The 20033-nt window shown below is 36.8% G+C and overlaps 2 protein-coding genes across 3 annotated transcripts; both read right to left on the bottom strand.

Annotated features, from left to right (window-relative positions):
• Positions 1–721: 721 nt before the first annotated feature.
• On the bottom strand, positions 722–1657 carry LOC110304796 (olfactory receptor 1E16-like). The gene has a single exon (XM_021176392.1). It carries the CDS (start codon positions 1655–1657, stop codon positions 722–724), a length of 936 nt encoding a protein of 311 aa, XP_021032051.1.
• Positions 1658–11299: 9642 nt separating this feature from the next.
• Positions 11300–15569, bottom strand: LOC110304404 (olfactory receptor 1468-like). 2 transcript variants are annotated; one of them, XM_085829273.1, is made up of 2 exons: positions 14644–15569; positions 11300–11351 (listed from the first exon to the last, which is right to left on the bottom strand). In XM_085829273.1, exons 1-2 carry the CDS (start codon positions 15567–15569, stop codon positions 11300–11302), a joined length of 978 nt encoding a protein of 325 aa, XP_085685399.1. The 2 variants fall into 2 exon arrangements, with proteins under 2 accessions (XP_085685399.1, XP_021031436.1); XM_021175777.1 differs by lacking the exon at positions 11300–11351 and having other exon boundaries at positions 14634–15569.
• Positions 15570–20033: the final 4464 nt, after the last annotated feature.

A 20033-nucleotide genomic window follows, 5' to 3' on the forward strand; every position in this document is an offset into this window, starting at 1 on the left:
TGTTGTTATGTCTCTCTTTTCATTTACGATTTTATTAATTTGGATATTGTCTCTGCCCTTTAGTTAGTCTGGATAAGGGTTTATGTATCTTGTTGATTTTTTCAAAGAACCAACTCTTGAATTTTTGAATTTTTTATTGCTCTCTTTATTTCTAGTTGGTATAATTTAGTGCTATTTCCTGCTGTCTACTCCTCTTGGTTATATTTGCTTCTTTCAAGTATGTTGTTACATTGCTAGTATGGGATCTCTCCAATGTCATTATGAGGTCACCCTCTCAGATGAGAAGGGGAAAGGAGATGGAGTAAAGAACTCTGCAAGGGGGCAATGGGAAAGAGTGCAACATTTGGAATGTAATAATAAACGTAAATAAATAAAACAATTAACAATAAAAATAAAACTGATATTATAGACAAAGAATCGTGCTAAAAATGTCAAAATCTTAGGACAGATTTTAATGATGTATAGAATGTAGATGTCATTTAGAAACGATATATAAACTATAGTTTAAGAATCCTTGTGCAGTAGTTTTCTAGTATCACAATGGCATGAAGGCAGATTAGGGTCCATAGTTAAAATCACATTTTACATATTGAATAATTACTAGAATGCATCTTTTAAAAAGTAGCCTACTCTTAAAAAGTAAATATCAGAATTCCTAATATTAGTATCAGTAAATTTACTTGATAATGTTCTAAAGACATCTGAAAGATGATTATCATAGTCAGAAGATAGTTTTCTTTTGAAATAATCGTTTTAGGGATCCCTTCATATCTCTGTTCCTCAGGCTGTAGATGAAGGGGTTCAGCATGGGAGTCACCACGGAGTACATCATAGACGTGACAGTGTCCTTTAGAGTAGAGTTATTAGCAGATGGACCTAAGTAGAGGCCAATAATTGTCCCATAGAACAGTGACACCACAGACAGGTGAGAACCACAAGTGGAGAAGACTTTGTGGATGCCTTGAGTTGAAGGGACCTTGAGAATGGAGGAGATGATGCGTGCATAAGACACTGTGATGAGTAGAAATGGAAGTACGACACCAAGCCCCCCTATGATAAATATCACCACCTCATTAACATGGGTGTCAGAGCAGGACAGCTTCAGCAGAGCAGACATGTCACAGAAAAAGTGGGGGATCACATTGTCCTCACAGAATGACAATCTGGCCATGAGCAGGGTGTGCAGCATGGCATCGAAGGTGGTCAGCACCCAGCACAGCACTACCATACTCACACAGAGCCTGGGGTTCATGATGCTGGTGTAATGAAGAGGGAAACAGATGGCCACATAGCGGTCATAGGCCATAACCACAAGTAGGAAATTCTCAAGGGCTGCAAAAAAAAGAAAAAAGTACATTTGTGCCAGGCAGCTTGTATAAGAGATAGATGGAATTTGACTCTGCATGTTCAGCAGCAACTTGGGCATTGTGACAGAGGAAAAGCAGAGATCAGAGAAGGACAAGTTGCTGAGAAAGAAGTACATGGGTGTGTCGAGATGGGAGTCCAGTATTATAAGGATGATGATAATGAGGTTCCCCAGGACAGTGGTGAGGTACATGGCCAGGAACAAGACATAGAACATGTGCTGGTGCTCTGGGGGAATGGGCAGGCCCAGGAGGAGGAACTCAGAGATGATAGTTTGGTTGTTTCCAGGCATGTTCTTTCTGTAATATCTGTGAGGAAATTAGTGATATACCTCACAATTGTCCCATAGAACAGTGACACCACAGACAGGTGAGAACCACAAGTGGAGAAGACCTTGTGGATGCCTCGAGTTGAAGGGACCTTGAGAATGGAGGAGATGATGCGTGCATAAGACACTGTGATGAGTAGAAATGTAAGTACAACACCAAGCCCATAAAATGAACACATTTGAAAAAGTTTTTATAATTATCTCATAGTCTTCATATTATCTCTATATTCTAAGTAGCTAGAGTTTCTATTGAGATAAATAATTTAATTCTTTGTTTTTTATTCATGCTTCAGTATTTCATCCTTTAAATCCTACTCTAATCTAAGGTATAAAATGTATCAGCTTTTCTCTTACTAGTCAGTTAGTTAGTTGGCCTCAGGGATTATGAGTAGGTTCATCTCTGTCAGTTTCTTGCATCTCAAAGTTCTAGGCTTCAGCGAAGATGGTCTTATTTTATGATTACATATCTACGCCAATGAGAACTTCATGTTCTTGAATGGCATAGATTACTGTTTCAGTCTTAGGTTGAATTTCTATCTTATCCTCAAAAACTGATTTTTAAAATGAATGATGCCTCCCACCATGAATGATGTCCCCCCCCCTAAAATGTGGTGCAAGCATTACACTCACAGCAAATTCCAAATAAAACTTGCACCTTTGCAAAGTTCAAATAAAACCCCCACCTTCAATTTGTTTCTCCCCTTTGCCATACCCCTTCAGTCTCTTGTATCAGAAAGGAATCCATGAGCAATGGAACAAGTTGAGAGTTTTATTTTATTCCTTTGTTTCTCTTACTATCTATGCATCATTTTATATGTCCTATAAATCTTGAACTTCATTTTTTCTTTAATTAATGATTGTCCTAAATATTACCACTCTAGAGAAGAATAGCATCTCACTTGAACTATTGGAACCACCCCTCATTTCACCTCACTGATTCTGAACCTCAACACTTAGTTTCCTTTGATCTTTATATGTACAGTAAAAATCCAGTCATCCGTTCTTGCTAATGACTTGTTTGTTGGATTCAAAATGCTTGTATGATAAAATCTGAATTTCTTTCAGGGGCACACCTGACATTTTTGTACCTACACCTCCCCTACCTCCACAGCCACGTTTGGTCATACAATATGCTTGAATTCCGTTGTTCAGCTATCATGGATTTTAATGGCTGTCTCTCAGTGCTCTGAGATTCTGACATGGAGTTTCATCTGCCTAACAATTTCTTTTCATTACTGCCATTCACCTGGGTTACCATTTATCCTTCAGGCACAGTACCTGTAGCTTTAAGATAAATCTCCTAAGACTGTCTAGCGACCTGCTGCCATTTCCCAATATGTCTAGTACTTATCCTACAGGACTTGAAGCCCTGATCAGATGTTTATAATGAACTTCTCACAGATTGTAAGGTCAGTTCTGGAAAATCATGTATGCCTTTATCCTGCAATATTGATTGATACCCTGCTTGCTGACTGCATTAACCAATATGCCATAAATATTATCAGTTGCCCATTGCACTTAGCAATGTACTCATGCACTTTTGAAGAAACCAGTGTGCTTTCAAACTAGAGTAACTACTACTATTAATTCTTCCATCAACAAGAATTCCTAGTCTTAACCCTTTACCCCTGGGTTTGATTATCTGTTATAATATTAAAGTATCTAAATTTGTAATCATGGACAATATCATAGAGCTTCATTTATGACACTCATGCTACCAAGTGGAATGATAACCTAACCATCTACATTCTTTATTACATGTGGTTTCATTTGGTATAAGTAGGCTAAGAATAAGGTGGAAATTTTAGAAATTGTAGAAATAGTTCTGCCCTCCTCTTTTGCGAGGTTTTTTCCAGGATGCATGTCCCAAGTGCTTATTAATTTAATGTGTTGACTTGGCTTTGCCCTATATTAACTTTCTACATACTTGGCAATATGGTTAACATTTACCTTAGTCCACTTTGAGTCTCTCAAATAACTTGGAATTATGTGGTTGACTTCATATAGACATTTAAGGCATTAAAAGAAAAATCTGTAGTTGCCCAAGAAAAGAAGGCTCTGCTGCCAATACTTTCAGTTTCAAGCCTGTAGTTCCAGAAATGCCTTGATATTGTCTTGATTTCCTGATTTACAGAGCCTGTATTGCTCATTCTCTCTAGTCCAGAGAGCTGACTTATTAAAAATGAACATTAATTTACTTTGTTTGTCTCCCTCACTACCAATCCTTATCTCTATGTACATTTATGTGCTAGTATAGTAAGGCTTCCTTGGAATTATAGAATATTGCGATTTCAATAATTATCACTATGCCTTAAATCTGACAAATGAAACAAAAGAGTTGCAGAAATACCAACTGTTGAAGTACCCAACCTAAATTGTTTGATTCATCTTCATTAATATTTTTTATATTTTAAAGTTACCTAGTGATATTAAGAAGGGGAGTATCTACTGAAAACACACATACAGAGTTTGCCAGATGTTTTCTTGCCATAAAGCTGTGAAGACCCCCATCTCATGTACTGAGGTGAGTAGGAATCACAGATGAGAAGTTCATGTACAAATGCTTTGTGAAGAAGACAAGAGCTTTGTTTCTCCATGATCCAGGAAACTCCAAGTTCCCTGGATACAGTAAACTTGTGAATCATCTAAGACTGTGGTTCTAAAACTTAATGTGAGTGAAAACTCACCAGGATATTTCATTAAAATGTTGATATCATCCTTCAGTTAAAACATTACATTTCCATTCACACCTAGAGAAACTTACTTGCTGTGGTAAATTGACTGAGTTTCCTTTGAATTTATAGTTTATTATGTCCTTCAGAAAGATAGAAGTGCATTCTTGAGGGAAGATCTATACAAAATTTTATATGCTTCTTTGATGGTATTAAAATAAAACAAAGTTTAAGAACTACTGTATGAAACCTGTATGAACTACAGAGCTTTTGCTATATTGAAGTGATAGAGTCAGGAGAGAATATAGCATGATATTAACTAATATTATCAAAACATACATGCAAACCAATAGGGAAATACTTGAACAGGAAGTCTTGAAAGGCAGAGAGACATAGAATAGAGAAATTATCACATTTAAAACTCAACACTGCAGAACATCTATTAACCTGGGAAAACTAGGCTTTTGGATTAGAAGGACAATAAAGGCAGTCACCACTATTCCAAACTCACCTAGGATTTCTTCAAGTGACTTTATGAGGCCATCCTGAGATTTTATTACCTTTATTAACTGTAGACTTGTAAAGTAGCACTTTTATGGTCATACTCTGTGTACATTCCCTGCTCATACCTGCCAGTCTATTCATTCCTGGGCCTAAGGGAACCTGTTCCCAGAGGAGTCCAGCTCCTAGAATAACCCAATATGATAATTAATAAAAGTAATTAGCACCTTCTAGGACCAATTAAGGGTCCTGTACTAGTGAATTGGTTATAAATCTGATCAATTCTGAATGTATTTATTGTGAAGATGTAGATGGCATAAAACTTATGGATGTATGTGAAGTCTTTGGTTCCCTTGGAACTGGCACTAACTTCATATGCCAAGAACCTACTTTTTGGAGAGTGAACGTGTTGTTGGAAGACCCATAAAATACTTAAGTACCAGCATATAAAATGTATATAAAATATATTGGAAGGATAAAAACTCACACAACAATCCATCAATTTTGAGGAAAAGCACATGCTTTGGAAAGATTTCAGGCGAGTGCTATCAATATAATATTGGTATTATACCAATACAACTTGGTATAAACAGGCCCTAGAAGAGACATATATTCTACTAACAAAAATCATGTATATATGAATTAATATTTATATATGTCAATAAAATTTAAAAACTCCCTCACATAATGTTAAATTATTTGTTAGATAAATATATTTTAAGAACCTTGATCTTCATTCTCATTGTTGCTTTTGTCTCCTTACCTCTCTAGGCAAACTTCAACAGCCTATCTCACCATCATAACACCTCCCATTGTAGATGTTATGATGACCCATAGATGACATTTGTAACTTCTGCTTCCAGTGTCTGTTCCTTGCATTTGGCTCTCATCAACTGGTACTTCTCTAGGTCACAGAGAAATGTGTCATAGGAGATCTCCGTAACATATATACAAATACTAAGTTCTGTTGTCCATCTTGATAGAATCATTTTAGACAGTGGGAGAGGTGGACTGGAGTTCTTTTCTTGGATTTTTGCATTGTAACTGGAAGAATTTAAGTATGTAGCACCAGGTTTAAGGAGAAACCAATAGTTTTGGCAATAGCCTGGGCTGTTTGTGCATTTCAGTGGTGCTCCTTTAGCCAATGACTAGAATAGATATAACATATTCAGGACACTGGAAGTTTCTCTACAAACTTATGGTAATGTCCTATTGCCAAAAAATACACAAATATCTAACTGAATATGGGAATCAAACTGGTAACTAACTTTGTCCACTGAATATGTTCAGGCTACTAGAAAATACTCTGCATAATAATAGAGGAGAAAAGTAAATACCAACCCAGCTATATACCCATTGACTTACAATGGTGATGTGCCTACATGATATTGTATTACAATAGTAGAATAACACTTGTATGTGCAACAAGCCACTATTTTATTGGATTTAAGGCTCACTCTAGGATATGCAATCCAAACCTGACACTGATCAGATGACTAAGAAACTAGGACTACTTATGCCAAGGACCTAGGAGAAAATAAATACTATTGTTCTGCTAGCAAAATGTAGCAATATAATGACCTGTAACTACATTCTGCTATACCCATACATCAGAGTTTTGCTCAGCCTTTGTCAGAGAAGCCTCCTCATGCAGCATATGGAAACAAATGTGGAGACCCACAACTGTACAATGTGCAGAGGTTGATATGCCTTCGAACATTCAGTCCTAAATGTGTGTCTCCATTAAAGTTCTGTTATTTGCCTTCACAGAACTATGCTAAAGAGGAGGCAGAAAGAAAGAAAGTAGGAATAGGAGACACCAAGGTCACAGTGCCTTCCAGACACAACAGGATGGGTGCACATGTGAATGCCCAGTGACTGCCATGGCACACCTAGGGCCACACAAGTCAAATCAGATAGCAGTCCCAGAGCTGAGAAGATGAAGCTGACATGATTCTCCATTCTAACTCAGAAGGTATCTGCTATTGATTATTACTCTCACAGGAAAAATTAATTTTCTCCAATGGAGTCTTACTGTGTATACAAACCACACTTAAGGGCAGACTCCATGTCAAGAAGTAGATGGCCAAATATACTAAATGGTATTTTTTGGAGGTTTTTTTTTTAATCTCATAATTGTCTGTCCGCGTTTTATCTTAGTGTTCTTTTGCTTATATATTAGTTACTGATTTTTATGGGTTTTATGCATGTGTGTGGGTATATGTATTCCTGCATGTTTATATGCTTCTTCTACTGTATATTTTTGCCTATTTGTGTTCTAAATATATATATAGAAAAATGAGGTATTTATTTAAATGTGTAGAGAGATAGTAGAGGAGGTTGGAGGACATTTTCCCGTCTTTTACTCTACAGTGTAATCTGTCTTTGGCAGTAAAGTGTGTTTGTTGTAGGCTGCATGGGGTAGCTTCTGTTTCCTAATACAGATTTCTGTACTATGCCATTTTGTTGGGGGTAATCAAGAACATTAATATGCAGTTATTAGTAAAATGTTTTCCTCAGAACTTGCCATTTTGTTGGTTTTTTTTTTTGTTATCTTAGACCTCTTTTGGATTAATTATACTAAATTTTTAATGACCTTTGGCTACTTTGTTGTATTTATCCTTCACTTTAATTAGCAGTTAACCTTCCATGAGGGCTGGCATAGTGGTCACAAAAATCAGTGCTATGATTTTCATAATGGAAACTTTTCTCTTTCAATTTTCATAGATAGTTTTAATGGGTAGAGTAATATGAGCTGAAAGTTATGGTCTCCCAGAACTTGAATCACATCTTTCCACAACCTTATGTCTTTAGGTGTCTCTGTCAATAAACAGGTGTAATTCTTATGGGAGAGATTTCCCCAGTGACTTGATCTTTTATTATGTGTTTTTAATCTTTTAACTTTTTTTTTTTTAAGATATTTTCTTTATTTACATTTCAAATGTTATCCCCTTTCCTGGTTTTCCCTCCGAAAACACCCATCCCCTCCCCCATCATCCTGCTCACCAACCCACCAACTCCTGCTTCTGGCCCTGGCATTTCCCTATACTGAGGCATAGAACCTTCACAGAACCAAGGGTCTCTCTTCCCATCGATGACTGACTAGGCCATACTCTGCTACATATGCAGCTAGAACCAGGAGTCCCACCATGTGTTTCTTTGGTTGGTGCTTTAGTCCTAGGAAGCTCTGGGGGTACTGATTAGTTCATATTTTTGTTCCTCCTATAGGGTTTCAAACCCCTTCAGCTCCTTGGGTACTTTCTCTAGCTCCTTCATTGGGAATCCTCTGCTCCATCCAATGGATGGTTGTGAGCATCCACTTCTGTTTTTCAGGCACTGGCAGAGCCTCTCTGGAGACAGCTATATCAGGCTCTTATCAGCAAGCTCTTGTTGGCATCCACAATAGTTTGGTGGTTGTGTTTGGGATGGATTCCCGGGTGGGGCAGTACACAGCTTTGAAAAATAATGAATTTATTAAATTCTTAGGCAAATGAATGGATCTGGAGGATATTATCCTAAGTGAGGTAACCCAATCCCAAAAGAACACACAAGATATGCACTCACTGATAAGTGGGTATTAGCCCAGAAGTTCAGAATACCCAAGACACAATTCATAAAACACATGAAATTCAAGAAAAAGGAAGACCAAAATTTGGATACTTCGATCCTTCTTAGAAGGGGGAACAAAGTACCCATCGAAGAAGACAAAGTGTGGAGCAGAGTATAAAGAATTTCAACTTTTTACTTGAAAAGTTACAGAGACAAAGTGTGGAGCAGAGTAAAGGAATATTTTAACTTTTTACTATGTCACATCATGTTTCCTTTGTGGTCCTTTGTGGTCTTTGGGGTTCTGCAGGCCCCTTGTGCATGGATGGGCATATATTTCTCCAAGTTTGAAAATGTTTATTTCATGATTTATTAAAAGTATATTCTATGCATTTTGATGGCATTCACCTCATTCTTCTTTTCCCACAGTTCAGATGGCTGTTATTTCCTGGTGTCCTAGATTTCTTCCATGTTTTACTCATTTAAAATTCTCAGCTGCCCTTTATTAAGCAACTCATATCCTCTGCCTCGTGTTCCAATCCTGATACTCCATTTCCCACATTTCCTACTATGTGAGGGAGGCTTTTACTGAGGATGTAATTTGACTTACTCAGTGACTCATTTCCAGTGTTATTTCTGTTTGAATTTTCTTCTGTCACTCTGTTTATTGAATTATTATTCTATTTTAGGCTTGTGAATATTCATGTTTTCTTTGAGTTGTTAAGTATAGTTGAAATAACACTTTTACATTCTTGTTAAAACTTTAAAAATTATGTAAAAATTAAGAATTCTTAAGAATTTTTATAAAATAAAAACTTATAAAATGATTCATCCTAATCAATATCTTTCTGTAAATATATACATGTGTGTGTTAGGTATACATATATAGATTAGACACAACAGGGTTGAGACACATATATAGATATAGATAAAGAGATAGAGTTAGAGATAATGGTAGATATAGAGATAGAGAGATAATAAAGTAACCCAAAGTAAGAATATATCAGTTAGAAATATAAAACATATACACTAGTATGTTTATATATAGATATTTAGATATATTAGATCTATCATCTATCTATCTATCTATCTATCTATCTATCTATCTATCTATCTATCTCTCCATAATCTATAGCAGTGTCATGCATATAGACATAAATGTCAATATAGGTACAGATACAGAGACAAAGATAGAGAGAGACATGTAGACATAGATGTAGACATGTCATATGGTGTCAAAGAAACACAAAGCGAGGTTTTACTGCTTAGAACTGCATAACATAGAGACTGATCCAATACCTTGACTTTTGTTTCTTATTGTACAATGAGTATAGAAGTATAGATATATAAGTTGTATGTAAACTCAAATCCTTTTGAACATGTTTACCCAAAAGGAATGACACTTAGTTGCAGCATATTATGATATTGTTTTTAATTTGGAGAAATGTTCATATTCATTTTTAGTAATTGTTCTATTTGTTGAAATTAATATAATACTACAAATTATTTCCTCTTTACTTCATTCAAATACTCAAATGCAACCCCAAGTCCTCTCTGAAATTTGTGCCTTAATTTTTAATTGTTAATTATATATCCCGATAACTCTATATACTTCTATGTATATACATTCAGGGCTGATTATTTGGTTTTGAATACCAGTTGGGGCCATATTACCTGAATAGAAGACTATTTTATTACCCACTCTCAGTATCCCTTACCTACCTATAGTTATTTTTATACCATTGAGACTCCATGGAGTTTTTTTCTCCCATGTTAGCATGTCTCTTGTCATTGTTTGGGCTATGTTGATGAGACTCTATAGAAGTAGCTTCTCTGACATTTCTAACAGACATAATCTCATTTTCTGTTCCTTTGGATCATACAATTTTTCTATTTTTTCTTTTGCAATTATCCTAGAGCATTAGGTACCGCAGCTGTGTTGTAGATGTATCTATGAGTTGGGACTGGGCAACCCAGGATCACTTGTTCTTGGCATTTTCATTGATTTTGGTTTTCTGTAATGATCTCTTGTCTTTAACAAGAAGCAGAAATCAGAGTGAGGAACTAGAAAGCAGATAAGACTTTAAACTCTCCAAGCTTGACACAAGTGATATTTCCTCTGGCAAGACTGCTTTTATGAAACCCTGCCAACAGCTGGGTACCAAGTTTTCAAGCCCTGAGTCTTCAGAGGACAGTTATATTAAAGTGACCATATTCAATTCCTCTACCACCATAGTCTCATAGCCATATCATAAAGCACAGTGCACTTAATCCAACTTTAACGGTCCAATGTCTTTAACAGTTTCAATATAGTTAAAAAGTTAAGAGTGTCTTCTGATACTTGAAGGAATCTTTAGCCTCTATAAGCTAAAACAAGAAAATTATATAATCCTAAGGTACAATGTAACAGGATATTTATTAACATTAAAGGGGGAGTAGTAGAGGTCATGAAGCATATTTCAAAAAAATGATGCTACAGCCTCAAAAATGTTAACACAATGATAAGATCTGAGGACACATTCCTATTTATACATTGTAACTCTGTCCTTCTCATTTATAACCTTATAACACTAGGTAGAGAAAGAAGGTTAGAGGGAAAAGAGAGCATTGATTTTGATAGACTACTTCCTGCTGATTAGGGACATCAAGTTCCCTGGAACAACTTTGATATTTGTTTTAGGATATGTTCTATCAGCAACCAGAAACCAGCAACCAGCAAGCAAGAAGCAGCAAGTAGCAACAGCAATAAAAGGAGCAGTAGCAGCAGCAGCACCAATAGAAGCAACAGCAACTGCCCTACCAGTATTGGCATCAGCAGCAGGAGGAGGAACAGCAACTTTATCAGCTCTTGGGAGTCTAGTGGTTTTTTTTTTTTTTTTCTACTTGATTACTTCATAAAAACATCTGAAATGTAGTTACCATAGTTAGAAGAGAGTTTTCTTTTGAAGCACTCGTTTTAGTGCTTCCTTTATGTTTCTGTTCCTAAGGCTGTAGATGAAGGGGTCCAGCATGGGAGTCACCACAGTGTACATCATAGACATGACAGTATCCTTCAGAGTAGACTTATTAGCTGATGGAAATAAGTATAGACCAATGACTGTCCCATAGAACAGTGACACCACAGACAGCTGAGAACCACAAGTGAAGAAGACTTGTGGATGACTTGAGTTGAATGGACTTTGAGAATGGAGGAGACAAAGTGTACAGAAGACACTATGATGAGTAGAAATGGAAGTATAAATACAAATGCTCCAATCATCATTATCATTAACTCATTAATGTGAATATCAGAGGAGGCCAGCTTCAGGAGAACATACAGATCACAGAACAAAATGGGGTATCACATTGTTTTCACAGAAAGACAACCTATTTAAGAGCAAAGTGTGTAACATGGTATACAATGTTGTCAGTGCCCAGGAACCAAATAAACAAACCCCCAAAAACTCAAAACAGGAAAAAATATCTCCAATATATATTGGAATAGATAATTCATTAACATTGCAAGAAAGAGGAACTGGGACCTACTAAAGAAATAATGGATATAAAATAAGCAAAACCAAGAATGGCCAAAATCCAAATTCTGTAGTTCCATGTCTGGGGATTTACTTTCAAAGGGTTTAGATGGCTCTTCCTCTCCAGATTTTATGCCTGCACTGTACAGCTTTATTTTGTGGGCGGTTGCCACTCCCTATGCATAGTTGTTGTTGGACAATGTCTCATTGTTCTGGCATATAAGGGTCACTGCTAAACCCCAAGATTATTTTATAGCTTCATCCAGTAGCCTCACACAATCTCTGCTTTCTCAGAGCCTTCAAGCAGAGACCACACTGCCATGTGCTACATGTCATTGGTGGCTCCCTGAAACCATGGAGGAATAATCCATGAATTCTTCACTCTGAAATCTTTCATGTTTCTAATGACAGCACTGTGTCAATGAAACTGCCAACTTCAGCTGTTGGCTTGAGATGGAGTCTGGCCTCTTTGCATCACTGTTATGCTCTTTTCCATGTTGAAAGCTTAGATGGGATGAGTCTTTCCCTGGTGTTATCCTTCCTGCTCAGATGAGTAGGCATCCTGGGACACAGAAATCCAGGAAGCACATAGCTCTGAGGGGAGAAGTTATCCAATGGAATGGTATCCTGAGTGATGGGGCCCAGGAACCACACTGCTTTGTGGTGGGGCAGTGTCTCAAGGGAAGGGTATCCTGAGATGTGGGATCCAAGAAACCACATAGCTCTGTGAGGAAGCCTCCTCAGCAGACGTGTGCAGCTCCCAGGGGAGGGTGTCCCCAGCTGAGCTGAGGAGACCAAGAGCCTCAGCTCTGCTTCACCTCTTTGCTTCAGTTTTTTGCTTTTTGGCTTATTTCAATGACAGAATAACATCAGGCAGCAAATCTCATAAGAGATTTATTGGGAGGGACAAGTCCAAGGTTGGCTGTTTCTGCTCCTGGAGAAGACAGCATGGATTTTGACAGTAGGCAGGGGTTATACAGAATTTCTTAGAGGGTGGAGCTTTTCATGGCAGAGATTTTTAGTTTAAGAATTAGTGAGATTTCAAGTCCTGAGCTTGGGGAGCTCAGGAATTGGTGGATTTTTCTATTCAGGGATTGGTGGGTTTCTGTGGGAAGCTTAGGGGTGGGTGAGTTTTCCTGTTCAGACTTGAACTAAAATTTGCCAAATCTGAGAAGGGTCCTTTTGGGGGGTGGGGTTCTGGAGATGGGCTTTGTGGCATTTACAGAGGCTGTCAATGCTGTTATGATAATTAGGGAGGTCAGAAGAAGGTGCCTGGGTGCTGGAGATCCTCAGACAGAGGCCTGATTACTCTCTTGCCTTGATTTTTACAAAGTACATAGTTACAAAATATTTAAAGTTATCAAAGGGAGTCCACAGGAGGGAGTGTAACCTTTTCTTAGCACTTGAGTTAGTTTGAATAGCCAATTTTTTCTTCTACTTGCTTTTATATGTGGAAGAAAGTAAACAGGTATAAAGTTTTTAAATTCAATGTTTCAAAAGTGCAAATGAGCAGAAGAGCAGCATCCAAAAAAAAGCAAAACTTTCTATAATATTCTAGCTCTTGCCTCATTACTGGAGAAAAAAATTAACAGGCCATGGATATCATAATTCACAGCAAAATACGAAACACAGCCTGATAGTGACAGTGTTATAAAAACTGATTTAAGCCAGGGCATCTCATAAATGATAACAAAGACATGGGGGGAGTATTTAGATATAAAATTGTGGAATAGTTTGAGGAGTATTATCAATTCTTTGAATGCCTGATAGAATTCAGCACTAAAACAAAGTGTCCTTGGGTCTTTTTTCCTTGGGAGCTTTTTATTGACTGCTTCTGTCTTTTAAGGGGTTATTGGATTGTTTACTTTACCTGATCTTGATTTAATTTTGGAATGTGGTATTTGTCTACAAAACAATTCATTTCTTCTAGACTTTCTGGTTTTGTTGAGGATAAGCTTTTTAAAAATAAGATAGGGTGTTTTGTATTTCCTCATTGTTTGTTGTTATGTCTCCCTTTTCCTTTACAATTTTATAAATTTGGATACTGTCTCTGCCCTTTAGTTAGTCTGGATAAGGGTTTACCTATCTTGTTGATGTTTTCAAAGAACCAACTCTTGAATTTTTAAATTCTTCGTAATGTTGTGTTTGTTTCTAATTGGTATAATTTAGTGCTATTTCCTGCTGTCTACTCCTCTTGGTTAAGTTTGCTTCTTTCAAGTATGCTGTTACATTGCTAGTATAGGATCTCTTCAATGTCTTTATGAAGTCACCCTCTCAGATGAGAAGGGGAAAGGAGATGGAGTAAAGAACTCTGCAAGGGGGCAATGGGAAGGAGGGCAACATTTTGAATTTAATATTAAATGTAAATAAATAAAACAATTAACAATAAAAATAAAAATAAACAAAGAATCCTGGTCAAAATGTCAAAATGAGCACAGATTTTAATGAAGTATAGAATGTAGATGTCATTTAGAAATGATATATAAACTATAGTTTAAGAATTCTTGTGCAGTGGTTTTCTATTATCAAAAGGGTATGAAGGCAGAGTAGGGTCCATAGTTAAAATCACATTTTATATATTGAATAATTACTAGAATATGTCTTTAAAAGTAGCCTACCCTTAAAAAGTAAATATCAGAATTGCTAATATTAGTATCAGTAAAATTACTTGATAATGTTATAAAGATATTCGAAAGATGATTATAATAGTCAGAAGATAGTTTTCTTTTGAAATAATCTTTTTAGGGCTCCCTTCATATCTCTGTTCCGCAGGCTGTAGATGAAGGGGTTCAGCATGGGAGTCACCACTGTGTACATCATAGATATGACAGTCTCTTTCAGAGTGGAGTTATTGACTGATGGACATAAGTAGAGGCCAATAATTGTCCCATAGAACAGTGACACCACAGACAGGTGAGAACCACAAGTGGAGAAGACCTTGTGGATGCCTCGAGTTGAAGGAACCTTGAGGATGGAGGAGATGATGCGTGCATAAGACACTATGATGAGCAGAAATGGGAGTATAACAACAAGCCCTCCTATGATCAATACCATCAACTCATTAATGTGAATATCAGAGCAGGCCAGCTTCAAGAGAGCAGACAGATCACAGAAAAAATGGGGGATCACATTGTTTTCACAGAAAGACAACCTAGTTAAGAGCAAAGTGTGCAACATGGCATGGGACATGGTCAGCAACCAGGACAGCAACACCAGACTCACACAGAGCTTGGGGCTCATGATGCTGGTGTAATGAAGAGGGAAGCAGATGGCTATATAGCGGTCATAGGCCATGGCCACAAGTAGGAAACTCTCAAGGTCTGCAAAAAAAAGAAAAAAGTACATTTGTGCCAGGCAGCTTGCATAAGGGATAGATGGAATTTGACTCTGCATGTTCAGGAGCAACTTGGGCATTGTGACAGAGGAAAAGCAGAGATCAGAGAAGGACAAGTTGCTGAGAAAGAAGTACATGGGTGTGTGGAGATGGGAATCCAGGTGAATGACAACGATGATGATGAAGTTCCCCAGGATGGTGGTGAGGTACATGACCAGGAACAGGGCATAGAACAGGTGCTCGTGCTCTGGGGGAACGGGCAGGCCCAGGAGGAGGAACTCAGAGATGATAGTTTGGTTGTTTCCAGGCATGTTCTTTCTGTAATATCTATGAGCAAATTAGTGAGATACCCCACAATTTTACATAAAATGAACCAATTTGAAAAGTTTTTATAATTATCTCATAGTCTTCATATCTTCATACTTTCTCTATATTCTAAGTAGCTAGAGTTTCTATTGAGTTAACAAATTTAATTCTTTGTTTTTTTTTTTTTTTATTCATGCTTCAGTATTTCATCCTTTAAATCCTACTCTAATCTAAGGTATAAAATGTATCAGCTTTTCTCTTATTTGTCAGTTAGTTAGTTGGCCTCAGTGATTATGAGTTGGTTCATCTCTGTCAGTTTCTCAAATCTCAAAGTTCTAGGCTTCAGCGAAGATGGTCTTATTTTATGATTACATATCTATGCCAATGAGAACTTCATGTTCTTGAATGGCATAGATTACTGTTTCAGTCTTAGGTTGAATTTCTATCTTATCCTCAAAAACTGATTTTTAAAAATGAATGATATTTTTCCCCTAAAATGTGGTGCAGGCATTGCACTCACAACAAATTCCAAATAAAACTTGCACCTTTGCAAAGTTCAAATAAACCCCTACCTTCGATTTGTTTCTCCCCTTTGCCATGCCCCTTGAGTTTCTTGTCTCAGAGAGGAGTCAATGAGCAATGGAGCAATTTGAGAGTGTTATATTATTTTTTATTTCTCTTACTATCTATGCCCCATTTTGTATGTTCTATAAATCTCAAAGTTCATTTTTCCTTTAATTAATGATTGTCCTAGCCAAAGGTGGTGGCACAAACCTTTATTTATTTATTTATTTATTTATTTATTTATTTATTTATTTATTTATTTATTTATTTGGTTTTTGAGACAGGGTTTCTCTGTGTAGCCCTGGCTGTCCTGGAACTCACTCTGTAGACCAGGCTGGCCTCGAACTCAGAAATCCACCTGCCTCTGCCTCCCGAGTGCTGGGATTAAAGGCGTGCTCCACCGCACCCGGCTGGCACAAACCTTTAATCCCAGCACATGGGAGGCAGAGGCAGGCGGATTACTGAGTTTGAGGCCATCCTGGTCTACAAAGTGAGTTCCAGGACAGCCAGAGCTATACAGAGAAACCCTGTCGCAAAAAACCAAAAGAAAAAAAAAAAAAGATTGTCCTAAAAATTACTACTGTAGAGAAGAATAGCATCTCACTTGAACTATTGGAACCACCCCTCATTTCACCTCACTGATTCTGAACCTCAACACTTTTTTCAGTTTCCTTTGATATTTATACGTACAGTAAAAATCCAGTCATCCGTTCTTGCTAATGACTCGTTTGCTGAATTTTTAGTGCTTGCATGATAAAATCTGATTTTCTTTAAGGGGCATACTTGACACTGATGTACCTACATCTTCCCTTCCTCCACAGCTACATTTGGTCATACAATACACTTGAATTACATTGTCCAGCTATCATGGATTTTAATGGCTGTCTCTCAATGCTTTGAGTTTCTGACATGGACTGTCATCTGCCTAACAATTTCTTTTCATTACTGCCATTCACCTGGATTACCATTTATCCATCAGGCACAGTACCTGTGGCTTTAAGATAAATCTCCTAAGACTGTCTAGCGACCTGCTGCCATTTCCCAATATGTCTAGTACTTATCCTACAGTACTTGAAGCCCTGATCAGACGTTTATAATGAACTTCTCACAGATTGTAAGCTCAGTTCTGGAAAATCATGTATGTCTTTATCCTGCAATATTGATACCCTGCTTGCTAACTGCATTAACCAATATGCCATAAATATTATCAGCTGCCCATTGCACTTAGCAAAGTACTCGTTCACTTTTAAAGAAACCAGTGTGCTTTCAAACTAGAGTAACTACTCCTATCAATTCTTCCCTCAACAAGAATTCCTAGTCTTAACCCTTTACCCCTGGGTTTGATTATCTGTTATCATATTAAAGTATCTAAATTTGTAATCATGGACAATATCATAGAGCTTCATGTATGACACTTACTCATGCTACCAATTGGAATGATAACCTAACCATCTACATCCTTTATTACATGTGGTTTCATTTGGTATAAGTAGGCTAGGAATAAGGTGGAAATTTTAGAAATAGTAGAAACAGTTATTCTCTCCTCTTTTGCGAGGTTCTTTTCCAGGATGCATGTCCCAAGTGCTTATTAATTTAATGTGTTGACTTGACTTTGCCCTATATTAATTTTCTACATACTTGGCAATTTGGTTAACATTTACCTTAGTCCACTTTGAGTCTCTCAAATAACTTGGAATTATGTGGTTGACTTCATATAGACATTTAAGGCATTAAAAGAAAAATTTGTAGTCACCCAAGAAAAGAAGGCTCTGCTGCCAAGTACTTTCAGTTTCAAGCCTGTAGTTCCAGAAATGCCTTGGATATAGGCTTGATTTCCTGATTTACAGAGCCTGTATTGCTCATTCTTTCTAGTCCAGAGAGCTGACTTATGAATATGAACCTTAATTTACTCTTTGTTTGTCTCCCTCACTACTAATCCTTATCTCTATCTACATTTATGTGCTTTTATAGTATGGCTTCTTTGGAATTATGGAATATTGTGATTTCCATAATTATCACTATGCCTTAAATCTGACAAATGAAACAAAAGAGTTGCAGAAATACCAACTGTTGAGGTACCCAAACTAAATTGTTTGCTTCATCTTAATTAATAATTTTTTATATTTTAAAGTTAGCTAGTGATATTATGAAGGGGAGTATCTACTGAAAACACACATACAGAATTTGCCAGATGTTTTCTTGCCATAAAGCTGTGAAGACCCCCATCTCATGTACTGAGGTGTGTAGGAACCACAGATGAGAAGTTCATGTACAAATGTTCTGTGAAGAAGACAAGAGCTTTGTTTCTCCATGATCCAGGAAACTCCAAGTTCCCTGGATACAGTAAACCTGTGAATCATCTAAGACTGTGTTTCTAAACTTAATGTGAGTGAAAACTCACCAGGATATTTCATTAAAATGTTGATATCATCCTTCAGTTAAAACATTACATTTCCATTCACACCTGGAGAAAGTTACTTGCTGTGGTAAATTGACTGAGTTACCTTTGAATTTATAGTTTATTATGTCCTTCAGAAAGATAGAAGTGCATTCTTGAGGGAAGATCTATACAAAATTTTGAACTCTTCTTTGATGGTTTTAAAATAAAACAAAGTTTAAGAACTACTGTATGAAACCTGTATGAACTACAGAGCTTTTGCTATATTGAAGTGATAGAGTCAGGAGAGAATATAGCATGCAGTGATATTAACTAATATTATCAAAACAACATACATGCATACCAATAGGGAAATACTTGAACAGGAAGTCTTGAAAGGCAGAAAGACATAGAATAGAGAAATTATCACATTTAAAACTCAACACTGCAGAACATCTTATAACCTGGGAAAACTAGGCTTTTGTGTTAGAAGGACAATAAAGGCAGTTAGTCACCAGTTTTCCAAACTCACCTAGGATTTCTTCAAGTGACTTTATGAGGCCATCCTGAGATTTTATTACCTTTATTAACTGCAGACTTGTAAAGTAGCACTTTTATGGTCATACTCTGTGTACATTCCCTGCTCATACCTGCCAGTCTATTCATTCCTGGGCCTAAGGGAACCTGTTCCCAGAGGAGTCCAGCTTCTAGAATAACCCAGAATGATAATTAATAAAAGTAATTAGCACCTTCTAGGACCAATTAAGGGTCCTGTACTAGTGAATTGGTTATAAATCTGATCAATTCTGAATGTATTTATTGTGAAGATGTAGATGGCATAAAACTTATGGATGTATGTGAAGTCTTTGGTTCCCTTGGAACTGGCACTAACTTCATATGCCAAGAACCTACTTTTTGGAGAGTGAACGTGTTGTTGGAAGACCCATAAAATACTTAAGTACCAGCATATAAAATGTATATAAAATATATTGGAAGGATAAAAACTCACACAACAATCCATCAATTTTGAGGAAAAGCACATGCTTTGGAAAGATTTCAGGCGAGTGCTATCAATATAATATTGGTATTATACCAATACAACTTGGTATAAACAGGCCCTAGAAGAGACATATATTCTACTAACAAAAATCATGTGTATATGAATTAATATTTATATATGTCAATAAAATTTAAAAACTCCCTCACATAATGTTAAATTATTTGTTAGATAAATATATTTTAAGAACCTTGATCTTCATTCTCATTGTTGCTTTTGTCTCCTTACCTCTCTAGGCAAACTTCAACAGCCTATCTCACCATCATAACACCTCCCATTGTAGATGTTATGATGACCCATAGATGACATTTGTAACTTCTGCTTCCAGTGTCTGTTCCTTGCATTTGGCTCTCATCAACTGGTACTTCTCTAGGTCACAGAGAAATGTGTCATAGGAGATCTCCGTAACATATATACAAATACTAAGTTCTGTTGTCCATCTTGATAGAATCATTTTAGACAGTGGGAGAG

Source organism: Mus caroli, unplaced genomic scaffold (genome assembly GCF_978045245.1).
Source record: "Mus caroli unplaced genomic scaffold, Mus_caroli_1 scaffold_13, whole genome shotgun sequence".
Classification (NCBI taxonomy): domain Eukaryota; kingdom Metazoa; phylum Chordata; class Mammalia; order Rodentia; family Muridae; genus Mus; species Mus caroli.